Source organism: Lacerta agilis, chromosome 8, assembly GCF_009819535.1.
Source record: "Lacerta agilis isolate rLacAgi1 chromosome 8, rLacAgi1.pri, whole genome shotgun sequence".
Taxonomy (NCBI): Eukaryota; Metazoa; Chordata; class Lepidosauria; order Squamata; family Lacertidae; genus Lacerta; species Lacerta agilis.
Window position 1 is genome coordinate 61,417,789 of NC_046319.1, and position 12,824 is coordinate 61,430,612.

General features: G+C 46.2%; 1 protein-coding gene across 2 annotated transcripts in view; it reads left to right on the forward strand.

Annotated features, from left to right (window-relative positions):
• Positions 1 to 318: 318 nt before the first annotated feature.
• ARID1A (AT-rich interaction domain 1A) overlaps positions 319 to 12,824 on the forward strand; it is a 91,070-nt gene continuing 78,564 nt past the window's right edge. Inside the window, exon 1 of one of the 2 annotated variants that reach the window (XM_033157844.1) lies at positions 319 to 343. Coding sequence is in view for 1 of the 2 variants with exons in the window: in XM_033157843.1 (XP_033013734.1) it covers positions 5,447 to 6,622 (1,176 nt within the window). In the remaining variant the exon portion in view is untranslated. Of the gene's footprint in view, positions 344 to 5,408; positions 6,623 to 12,824 lie in introns of those variants that run through there. The other variant, XM_033157843.1, reaches the window with a different exon arrangement.

A 12,824-nucleotide genomic window follows, 5' to 3' on the forward strand; every position in this document is an offset into this window, starting at 1 on the left:
TTTATAGCAAAAGGTCTGTGCTGTGTTAAAGCTTGCAATGTGGATTCAGAACCACTACTTACATTTGATTACTTACATCCCAGTTTTCTGCTATGGATGGGACTCCCTATGGGATCCATTCTATTATGCAGATATACCAGATGTAGCACATATGGTTTAAATGTTTTGTTCTGAATTTTATGTTACTCCCTCTGTGGAACCTTGAACATGCCATAAATGTACAAAAACAGCATATTTACACATTATTTTCTTTCTTATACTTATAACCAGCTTTTCAGCCAAGATTGGCTCTCAAAGAAGCTCACAACAATGATCATCCATCACGAAGATACCATGGAAGATAGTAAGTATGCATGAGTATGTGTATATCTTGCAGACTCTTTAGATCACTGCTACCGTGTAATTATTAGATAGATGATGCCCTTAAAAGAGCAAAGCTACTTTAGAACAGTAGCCTGATCTGGTGGTGTTAGAAGTATCACCGAATTAGAGAAATCTTACAGCACAATCTTATCCATGCCCACTTAGAAGCAAGTCCTATTGAATTTAATGGGGCTTGTTCCCAGGTAAGTGTGGTTAGGATTGCAGCCTCTGAGTAGACCATGGTTAGGATTGTGCTGTTGAGTAATGATAAGAGTGGTAATCTAGTTTTTAAATGTACCTAAATTTGTATATGAATAAAACAATGGCTTTGAAGAGAAATATGTTTTGCTCATGAATGCATATGGAAGGGGTGTTCCATTCCTGTGTGAGAGTGATTAATGGTGGGTGCCTTTCTAGCCAAAGTAGATAATTACTTAATGTATCTGAGTAAAGGTTGCAGTCCTAATTAAAAATGAGCAGTGGGTTGTCCAAATGGAACACAGGAAGCTGTCTTATACCATGTAAAACCATTGGTCCATCTCATTCAGCATTGTCTTAACTGATTAGCAGTATCATTCCAGGGCAGGTATAGACAAACTTGGCCCTCCAGATGTTTTTGGGACTACAACTCCCATCATCCCTAGCTAACAGGACCAGTGGTCAGGGATGATGGGAGTTGTAGTCCCAAAAACATCTGGAGGGGCCGAGGTTGCCTATGTTCCAGGGTTTCAAACTGGAATCTTCCTAGCCCTACACCAGGAAATGCCAGGGATTGAACCCAGGAACTTTTCAATGTAAAACATGTGCTTCAGCATTGACCTATGGCTCAGTAATTAGGAAAAAGCCATTGGCTATACATCTAGGAAACACCTAGGTTTTTGTGGAACATCTGTCCTGTGCATGTCCATGTTGGAAAGCATGTATTGAAAAATCATTACTGAAGAAGCATGTCTATCAGGGAAGCATTTGTCAATTGGAAGATCTTGGGGTGGTGAGGGGAGGGGAAGGGAGATGCTATCTATTCTGTCCAAAATATATGAAAATGAGAAAGAACTGTAGTTGGATGGATTTTAAGAGGACGGTTGGAACACCACTTCATATTTTTACATACTAGAAGCTTAAGTGAAGTAAGAGCAGTTTTTCAGTTATATAATGTTAGGGTAACAGGGAAATTGTGTAAAAAAATTGTAGTTGCTGAAACTCAAAAAAGAAGAAAGGTAACTACAAAATACAGGGGCACTTCCAGTTGCGGATGGGATCTGTTCTGGAGCTCCAGTTGGATCCCAAGGTTTCCGCAACTGGAGGGAACTTTTCTGCACATGCGCACACGGTGGTAGAGCACTTCTGCACATGTGCAGAAGCATGCGCACCCAACAAAAACCCGGAAATATACTTCCGAGTTTGCCACTTACGTATCCCGAACTCAACTCATTTTATTTCGGCTTTAAGTCCATATACATAACAACCAAAAACAGAAACAGAACAGCACAGTCTGGTTTACAATTACTAACAATAAAATAGATTTAAAAAAACTCAGAACATATCCCGAAGTTTACGTAACCGGAGAGATACGTAAGTGGAGGTACTACTGTACCGGTGCTGGGTATAGGGGGCGCTAGGAGTTCCACCCCATCAGTATTTTGAATCAGGTGGCCCGGACCCTCAATATTGAGGGGGTCGACATCCCCTGCTGCCGCCAGGTGCCCTCCGTGCACTCCAGCCTCCACCCTGGAGCTGGGAGGGGGCTAGGATGAGCAAGGGCAAAGATCACCCTCCGCATGTCCTGCCCCCGCGGGGAGCCCATTGCCGTACTCCTCCTCTCCGCCTGATGCCACATCACGGAGGCAGGACATCTGTGCAGCCTGGTGCCTAAGCGCTCACGCACTGGGCGGGATGCATCAAATTATGCCCCCCCCTAATGTGGGGGGCAAGTCAGTGCCCCTGCTACAAAATATAGCCTTGCATTAAATGAATGCTTGATAGACTGAAGTACATATATTTTATGAAACAAACTATACTATGGTCTGGTTTGCATATCACAGTAAGCCAAGTTATGGCTTACCAGAACTACCAGGTACATGAGTGTGTGGAACATGAGAGTGGAACCTGTAGCCACTTTGCTCCTCTCTGATGTTGTTTACTTCTGTGCCACTCTGAGCTAAGTCAAGGTTTGGTTTAGGCTGTTGTCTCCATTTGGACTCTCTTCTTGTTAATTACGAAATGTAACCAAAGTTTATTTTTAAGACTTTTCGCTGTTCTCACAATGGCTGACCCAATACCTATGGAAAGCATGCAAGCAACAGCACTCCCCCCACTTTTGATTCCCATCAACTGGGGTAGACCATACCCATCACGGCTAGTAGGCATTGATAGTCTTATCCTACATGAATTTGTCTAATTTTTTTTCAAGCCATCACACTGATGGCTATAATTACAAGTTGAAAAAGAACAATATAAGTCCTGCCTCCAGCCCCATGCCTGTAGCATTTTGTGGCATTTACGGTATATTTTCATGCATCTGTTTTGTTTAGTGGATGAGCACTTACCTGCTGTCCCACTCGGGCATGGGTGTTTTAATGATAAGTGTTAAAAACAAAAACCATGCAAAACACTAGCAAGTCTTCTTCCGTGTCCTCCTCCCCTAAGCCAATGCCTCATTCGTTTGTGAACTTTTTGTTTCTTTGTTGTTGTTGTTGTTGCTGTTGTTGTTGTTCTTGGAGGTTATGAACTCCTGTTCCTGCATGGAAGGAGGGGGTGGAAGTGGCAGCCTTGGTTGAACCTAAAATCATGGGGCCAATAATGTGATGTGACCACAAAGCAAATGAAAATTCAGGATAGTGTTGTGCACATATAGGGAAGTTTTAAGGACTTATTTGAGCTGTGTCCAATTCCGGTCTACTAAAACTGCAGTGAAGAATCTACCTAGGATGGTTATTGGCTTATTAGCTTAAAAAGGAAGAGTGAGCTTGGATGAAAGGTCCTAGGTACAAGAATAAACATATAGTTGGAATTATTATACCCAATGTGTGGCTGATAAACCCAACTATGAATAAAGACAGTAAATACTGAAGTAGGCTACAACTTTCCAAAAAGGTACAGCAAAAACTGAGTAATAGTCTTCTAGTAAATAATTGTACTATCTTCCAGAATCAACCATGGGATAAAAAACCTAAGCTTTAACTTGAACTGGTTAACTGTATGAATGAAGGGTGCTGTGTAATACTTAGTGTTTCAAGTTTGTTTACTGTTCTTCATATGAAGTCATAACTGGAGATAACTAACTCCAATTAATGTGGGTTAACTTGAAGAGGTTATTGGGTGAGTGGATATGTAGTGCTGAGAAGACTTGGTGTATGGATTTCTGCTTTCCTGTCAAGTTTTATTGTGGTTTCTGTAGTAAGGAAGGAATTTCACCCGTCAGCTTGGCTGGTTAGCCTGTTGTCATGTGGTACACTTTGGTCTTTCCTTTTATGGCCCTTGTATGCTTACCTGAGCTATCTGAATTTGTTTTTACTACACATATTGCTCTGGTGATATTGCATACTTCTGCTGTTGGCCTAATATAATCTGGATGATGAAGGCACCTAGTAGATGTTTAGATTTACCAGATCTCGTTTTGAGTGGAAGGGTACACGCCTTGTACTCAACAAGAGACTAGCTGTGAGCCTTGCACACTACATCTGGCACTGCTAATGCAGCATGGCATCAGAGCTCTGCACCCTGCAATCCATTGCAAGATGGCAGGGGTTTGGGTGCATGCTTCTGGTCTCACATGTTGTTACTGATGAAAGAAGCTTATGGATAAAAAGGATGCTCCTGAATTCCCTGCAACCTTAAACAGTAACTCATAGACAAGTTAGTTCACTAGTTTTGCTTGAACAAAGTAACTAACCATTGTCATAGAATGGCAAGTGGGATAATGGATTTTGCTGCAATGGATTTCTTGCAACACAACTCTTAAGAATGTTTATGCAGAAGTAACTCCCCCAGTTAAGTAGGATTTAGCTCAATTAAGTATCCGTGCTTGATGTCTGGACTGCAGGAAGTGTGAAAATGCATAAAACTGTCCTGGTTAAAAAGTATTAAATTGAACAGCCTACATTATTGGTAGTAACAGTTGGAGTGGTGTGAATGAAGTTTTGATCTATTCTAGTTGCCCTTCTACCAGGCCCTCTATGCAGTGCCTCCTTAATCCCATCTGCCCTTAAAGGCCTTTCCTGGTTGCAGGAGTCTTTGTGCCCTGAGCAAATGAGAGGAAGCACCGGAGCATTCGCTTGCGAGGCTTCTGAGAACTGGCGGGAATGAGGCTTTGCGAACAGTTCTGTTCACCTAGCTTCCTCCAACCCGCCTTGTGTTTTGTCAGCAGAGAAGCTTCCTTTTGTGGCTCAGAGGCTGAGCTCGGCTCCCTTTGCTGCCGATCCGTGGCGGATTTTGCGAGCGGCAGGCTGCTGTTAGCTTCAAGCTTCAGCCTTGCTGAGTTGAAAGCGTCCAGGGCCTGGCAGCTCCTCCTTTGTGAAGGGGGAGGGGAAGAAAGCTCCAGTCCGGGCCATATTCCAGTCCGGGTTTGGCAGGCTGCCGCGGCGCTGGGTAAAATGGCAGTGCTGAGCCTCGTGTCGGAGTGAGCAGGACTCGGCGGACGAGAGTCGGAAGCTGCCGCCACTCGGCTCGCCTAGTCTAGCCTCTCCGGCCGCACCGCCCGGCTCCGAGAACGGGGGTCCGTCCGGTCCTCCCTCGCCCGCCGTGTCCCCCTTCCCTTCCTCCTCTCCCACACCGGGAGCCCCGTCCTACCCCCCTCCCCCTTTCCTCCTCCTCCCCCTTTCTCCGCCGGCTGCAACTGAGCGAGGAGGCACAGTGGGGCCAGGCCCCTCGCACCCGCGTCCAGCCCGCCGGAGCTCGCCGCGCCTCGCCGGGGGAGGAATGAGACCCCGTTGTCCCGAGGATCCCACCGCCGCCTGAGCGCGGAGGAGGAGGAGGAGGAGGAGAGGAGCGGTGAGGCCTTGTGCCGGCCGGCCGGCCAAGCAGGGAGTAGGTCGGGGGAGGAGGAGGCGGGGGAGGGGGGCTGGCTGGGTGGGGAGGGGGGATCATGGCCGCTCAGGTGGCCCCCGCCGCCGCGAGCAGCTTGGGTGCCCCGGCTCCATCCGAGCTGAAGAAAGCGGAGGTGCAGCAGCGGGATTGTTCGTCGGAGGAGGCGGGGGGCGAGGCGGCGGCGGCAGAGCGCGGCGGAGAGAAGCAGTCGGAAAGTGAAGGTCCCCCGGGAAAGGAGCTACAGGACGGGGCCGAGAGCAATGGCGGGGGCGCAGGGACCGAGCCCGACCTGAAGAGCTCCAACGGGAACCCGGGCCCTAGGCCCGTCGCCACACTGAACAATAACCTCCCGGAGCCGCCCGGCGGTGGTGGCGGCGGTGTTAGTGGCGGCAGCAACAGCAGCGACGGGGTGGGGACGCCGCAGCAACAACCGCCGCAACAGCAGCAGCAGCCGCCTCCCCCTACTCATCCGGCCGCCTTGCCCCCGCCAGCCTACGGTTTCGGGCAGCCGTACGGTCGAGGCGCCCAGGCTGCTGCGGCCGTCGCGGCGGCCGCTGCCTTCCACCAACATGGCGGACAACAAAGCCCTGGCATGGCAGCGCTGCAGAGCGGGGGCCTGGAGCAGCCGTATTCGGGGCCCACCGGGGGCCCACCGGGGCCTCCCCCTCCCCAGAACTCCCACGGCGGCGGCAGTTCGGAGCACGGCTTCCCCAACCACCAGTACAACAACTACTACCCTACAACCGGGCGCAGCGCTGGCGCCTACCCGCCTCCCTCTCAGGCCTACGCCCTGAGCTCCCCTCGGGGAAACGCTCAGAGCCCCGCACAAGCCGGGGCCAAACCTCCAGCTTCGGCATTCCAGCAGCAGCGTTTCGGGGCCATGGGGCCCTCGGCCGCCGCCGTCGGCGCAGGAGGAAGCGCAGGAGGAGGCAGCGGCGGGGGCGCCACCCCACAGCCCACTTCCACCCCCACCCTCAACCAGCTGCTCACTTCCCCAAGCTCGGCTCGGGGCTATCAAGGGTATCCTGGGGCCGACTACGGAAGCGGGCCCCAGGATGGGGGAGCGACGGCCAAGGCCCCGGCAGCAGCGGACATTGCCTCCCAGTACACTGGGGGCACCAGCCAAGGTTGGGCGGCAGCAGCCACGGGAGGCCAACAAAGGAGTCACCACGCGCCCATGAGCCCCGGGAGTAGCAGCGCTGGAGGGGGACAGCCGCTCACCCGGACTCAGCAGGTAAAAAGGCACCGGGAGGGCGTGGAGAGAGGACCGGGGCAGCGGGCGCACATGGGCTGGGGGTTGGGTGGTCAGCTGGGCGCGGGTGAGGGAAGGGGCTTGAGGACGCCTCTGGGCGTGGGAGGGCAAGGGCACTAGGGGAGCGCACCCGAGGTCGAGGTTGGGGTGTCCTTTAACGTGACAAGCTTTCTGTGGTCGTCTTCGGGCCCACATTACTAGGGAGCTGCCATTGTCTGTCTCTTTCCTCTGTCTCTAAAATGGCTGCCTCTCTGCCTTCCCTTCCTCCCTTTCCTAGCCTTTGTGTAAGCTCTCTTGGAGAGAGCCCTTCTTCTTTCCCCCTTTCCTGTCCCTGCTGGGAGCCTTTAGGGGGGTCCTGGGGTGGGGTGGGGTGGGGGTAAGGCTTGCCACCACCACCTCTGGGGAGGGAGGGGTTGGGGTGGCAAAAATAGCTCTCATGTTGCTGGGTTGGAAAAAAGAGGGTGTGCTGAGCAGATTGCTGCTGTTCAGCTCTACTGTGCTCCACTCCTTTGCGGCTCCTTTTTCCTCTCGTGTTGTGGGTTGAATTGAGTTGTTCCTGTGCTTCAAGGGGGTAAAAAGAGGGCAAGTGACCTGCTCTGACACCCTCATCTTGTCCAGGCTAGCTGAAGCCATTTTCTGAGCAGCCTTTTTAGATAGCCTAGTGCCTTGAGCTCCTGCTTGGAAGTGCTGGTAAACAGTTCAGTGATTGGAGTAGTAAGTGCAGATTGCTTTGGTTTGGGATTTGAATTATGGAGGTAAAATCCTTCTGTCAAAGCCAGGAGACAGTTGGTCTTAGGTTGACATCCTATCTGTGATCTGATTGGCTCCCCATCTCCTGCTCTTGGCCATTTATAATTGCCTCTGATGTAATGGTACAACAATCCTGATGAGCTCATAAACTTTTACACTCTGCTTTTTCTACCAGCCATAACCCACTGCCACTTTCTGCCTTTTTTTAAAATTCCACAGCTGAAATTGGCTGTGACCTTGAGGAGGTTCAGCAGGAGCAGTTCCACAGACGCTGCCCTCAATGCATTGTGCCTGAAACAAAAGAGGGAGCGATGGCATTTTGTTGTACCTTGGATTTATTTTGCTTGTTAAGCTTTTATGCAGCCTGGAGTAGATTCTATAGGGCTGAAGCAAAATGGGGCGTGTGTGTGTTTGTGGATGCTTTTCTCTCAAACCTATATGTTTTTGGGTTTGTGAATTTCCTGGGTATAAGTGATTTCTCTAGTTTCTAAGTGTTCATCAGTTTCTAGTAGAAATTGACCATTGTAGTAAAATACTAGCTACAGAACCAGAAATGCTGCAAATGTTGTAATTTAATATTTTCAGAATTGTCATTTTTTCTGAAAGGCAATAAAATAGCACAGTTTTCTTATGGGGGAAAGAGTTGAAAGTTTGCATTTAATATATTTTAAAGACTTTTCAAAAGAAAGAGAATGAACAGAAAAGCAAACGGACAGAGAGATAAAAATAACAGAATAAAGAGAAAGAGGGGGAAATAAGTAAGAGTGGCTTCAAACTATCCATCTGTTAGTTGTGCCTGTAATAGTTCCTCATAATAATCCAGTGCAATGTCCAGTTATTCCTCCCTCTGCTAGCTGATGTTTGCATCAGAATAATAGAATTGTAGTATTGCAGAGTTGGAAGGGACCCTGAGGATCATCTAGTCCAACCCCCCCTGCAGGAAAATGCAGCTGTCCCATACAGGGATCACAAACCTGCAACCTTGCCACTATCAGCACTGCTCTCTAACCAACTGAGCTATCCAGGCTGTATCTACTGCAACAATATTAGGTAATGAACAGAAGGACATAGAAATTCTTGATATTTTCCTGGATATAATGTAGTTCAGTAAATAAGTATTTAGTATCATAAGCAAATTTGGAATGCTAAAAAATGAAGTCATTTCACAAGTTATGTGATGGATGATGTCCCCGGTCTTAGAAGTCCATAATGTAAATCTGATATATTGAACTGATGAGAGACCAGTATTCTTTCTTGGTCCTCCCTAGTCATCTTCAAGGTTCTAGGTCAGGATTTGTTCAGGTTATAGTTTAAAGTTTCCCAGTTATTTGTAAACTAACCCCTAGAAAAAAGTTTGGTTTAATTGTGTTCTTTAATTACTGTGGTAAGGACAATTCTTAATTATGCTCAAATATAAGCATTTATAAAAATATTTTTGTTGAGTTCCTTACTTGTATGCATTCTTCAGCTCATTTTTTTAAATTGTTAAGCTCTTTGTAGTACTGGCACTTCTAGACGAGCAGGTAGAAGAATGGTCTCCATCCCAAGGAGCTTGCAATACTACAACATGACTCAGGGGACGGAAAGAAAAATGAAAGATACTGACCATGAGAGAGATTCTGGCTATTGAACTAATTCAACTCAAGTAGTATTTTTAAAAGTTTCTGGGCATTTTGCACAACACAGGATAAAGTGATTGTTTGTGTGCTGGGTTGAGCCTCTGAGGACGTTTTGTAGGGCTAATTCAAATGCTACAGGCCAGCAAAGCCTGGTACACTTAGTAGGGAGCCTGCAGTCAGTCTTGGCAGCCTGAAGTTTATGAGTGAGGCCTATTAATTTCAGTTACAGTTTTCACTTTTAAGGATTCACACTTGCATGTATCCTAAACATTGGAATATGTGAAGAGGCCCTCTATATTATATAGACAAGGCTTGTTCACACATTACAGTGCAGACCACGTTTTATTAGAGAAGGTCTGCTTACTCAGTAGCAGTCCTGTTTCTCATTCATGGTTAAAACCAGTCTTGATTGTTTAAGGTGGTGGTTTTCAACCTTTCTGAGTCCATGGCTGCCTTGATGAACTGCATTCTTTCTGCAGCACTCCTGTGGGGATCAGGAGCACAGTTATGTCACCCCGTGCTTGCAGAGCTGGCAGCCTCTCACCCTTTTTCAAACAACCTCCCTTGAGTATTCCTTCAGCCTCCTCTCCCCTTTCCTTGGAGCAGCCGCCCCTGGTTTCTGAGCTGCCCCATCTGCCCCAAAGAGAAGTGCCTCCTCACCCTGCCCCACAGGGGCCTGAGAAAAACCCCTTTGCCAACCCCAGAGGCACCATTCGCCTGGGGAGCTTGTAGCCAGGGCTGCTGCAACAAACAGCTGTGCAAGCCTTTGGCAGGCAGAGGTGCAAGAGGGCATTAGAGGAGGGAAGGAAGGAAAAAGGGACAGAGGCTAGTGTTGCCAGCGGCTCGCTTGACCATCATTCAAGGCACCCCAGGGTTTCACGGCACACTGGTTGAAAACCACTGGTTTAATGATATGCATTTAGGTGTGGAGCTATTAATGTGTCAATATCTGGAATTAGTGGATAGATAGTAGAAACTGAAATTTATATGTCAAAATGGTTTTCTTTTTCAAACCAACTTCCTATCCGTATGCATGTTTGCATCTGACCAGGCATCTTAAACTTTTTCAGACCCCGGGCCCACTTTTAACCCAAACATGCATTTGGGGATCCATTTCTTAATCCTTTACACTATATTTTTATAGTGGTAATGCTGTCACAACCTACTTTCGATTAGGCTGCGACCTACCAGTTGAAGACTAGTGCCTTAGACAGATATTGGATGGGTGGTATAAAAACAATCTAGAGTTAGGGACGAGTTCCTTCTCTTCCCTATCTTGGTGGCTAGGTTAGTTTGAAGCATACAAGTGAGCTTGAAAAAATTCTTGAAGGTGTGCAACTTTTGTAAGGTTTTGGTTCAATGTTGGTTTTTGGACCTTGCATGAATCTTTGTTCCAAGTCTGGGGTATAGAGGGAAGAATGTAAAATAAGATCAGAAATGAAATATATTAAGGCTGTGCACACACCATACATTTAAAGCACACAGCTTCCCCCAAATAATCCTGGGAATTTAGTTGTTAGGGGTGCTGGGAATTGTAGCTCTGCGAGGAGTAAACCACAATTCCCAGGATTCCTTGTTGGAAGTTGTGTACTTTTAAGTGTATGATGTATATACAGCCTAATTTTTGTTTTCTGCTTAACACTGTTGCATGATTTGATTTGATAATTGCTACATCCGACTTGGGCTGTAATCCTAAAAACACTTGATAGGGAGTAAGATCCATTTGGACTCAAGGGAACCTAAACATGTGCTGTTAGTCCCTTGTGTGCAACTGTTGCAGTAGTATCACAGTTTATCTGTTCAGCATTATGTGGAAGGTTATGATATATTTAAAATTAAATAAACTCTGAAAACAGCAAGATGAGAGAACCCCCACAGAATGTGTACTTGAGGAATACCTTTTTCATGGAAATAAATATGTGGTATTTGTGCCTGCTGCTGAGGTTGATATAGATACATACTGCCTGTTATGATGTTTCTGAATGGGAAATATCAAAGTGAGTAAAGGGAACATATTTTCTGCTTGAAGTATAATAGAGTGGAAATCTAGAGAGTTCCTGATCAATTCTGAGTGACTGTTATAGACTCTGTAGTGTATCTTGAGAAAGTGAGGAACTTTGGGACCAGTTGACTGGTTAATGTTCATCATACTGCAATACCTACTACCCCTTAAATGTTTTTAAAATGAAGGAATGAAAATTGATCTTCCAAAACTGACTGTTTGACTTTTATATAGCAGCAAAAATGAAAATTTGGAACTTTTAAGTGATCACCTCTTTGCAAACTTCAGTGAAGCTGTGTTCTTATCAAGCAGTTTTTCCTGAACTCTGTTTTTAAAATAATGGCATACTTACAAAAAGATACATTCTGGCCTCTCTTTGATCTGTACTATTGCTATTGAAGTGTAGGTGTTCAGGCTAGAGTGCTTTCAATTAAATTGGTGCTAAGTGTTGCTGTGATACCTTGGAATCAGAAGCTGTGTCCTAACTGCTATGCTGTCTACTTAGTACTGTATATCTTCGATTATGTGAGGCTTTGTATAAAGTAACATAGGAGCAGTGAGCCATTCCACGCAATAACAAAGTGTTGGGAAAATGTGGCCTAGTTGCCTCAGGAATATTTATGTATATTTGGTTCTGCATATGTTTTTTCACAAAAGCTAGAGGAGGTAAGGAACCAGGTCAGGAAAATCATTTGATGTTCCTAGGTGCCAGAATTAAATTGTTGGGTGTTGTAACTCTATAGACATTCCTGGCTTGAGAAAAGATAGTTACTAGGGAAGATGCTGACAAAACAACAATGCTTTGAAAATTATCCCAGTTAGTTGAACCTGCAGAACTCTTCAGTGCAACGTCATAGTTCAAAATAAGAAAAATGCGCTGCACATCCATAATTTGGTCATGTGTCCTCCTGGGGGAAATTGGCTCCTATATAGGTGTGGGCAGCCTGTCTTATCTTCTAATGGTGCAAATGAAAATACTATAGTCCTGGAAATTTGTATCAAATATAAACTTTATCACCATACCATGGAGATTAGCAGAGACTAGAAAACTCAGTTGGTTAGAGCATGGTGCTGATGATGCCAAGGTTGCAAGTTCGATCCCTGTATGGGTTAGCTGCATATTCCCTCATTGCAGAGGGTTGGACAAGATGATCCTCAGGGTCCCTTCCAACACTGCAGTTCTATGATTCTATATACAGTTTTCATGGATGTGTAAAATGTTAATCCATTGCATGTTTAGATCCCACAGCCTGCATTCAAACTTAACATTAAACAACACTTTGTAAAGATTGCAGAACGGCTGCCTGAGAGTGGTGTGTTACGCCCCCTTACTGCTTCCTTTTAAGCTAGTGCATAAGGCAGTGTTTAAGGAGGCTTTTTTTAGTTGTTTCTGTATTAATGATATGCTCACACTGTTGGGTTTATTCTTTCACATATTTGGTTTTTATTTTTAACAGTAAGTTGTTCTATGTGTACTTTGTGGGTGGCATTACCTCTGAACATGCACCACCTTGCAAGGTATAGTTTGTAAGCGAGGATCATAATCCGCAGTTTGAAGCTGATGTTAAAAACTAGTGTCCATATTAATTGTGGTTTGTTATGTCTGAATTCACAAGCCACGTTTAGGCCTGTTGCTCTACTTCAGATGCTCCAGCATGGGGATGAGAGACAATTTAGGAACTTAAGAAGCAGAGTCCTGAGCAGATGGAAAATGAATGTAGAGTAGGAAATCTAAGTCATGGTTTGCTTGCTGTGCATCAGAAAGCTTAAACAATGGTGTGTAAGCTTTTTATGTATGGTTGGTAACACTGTG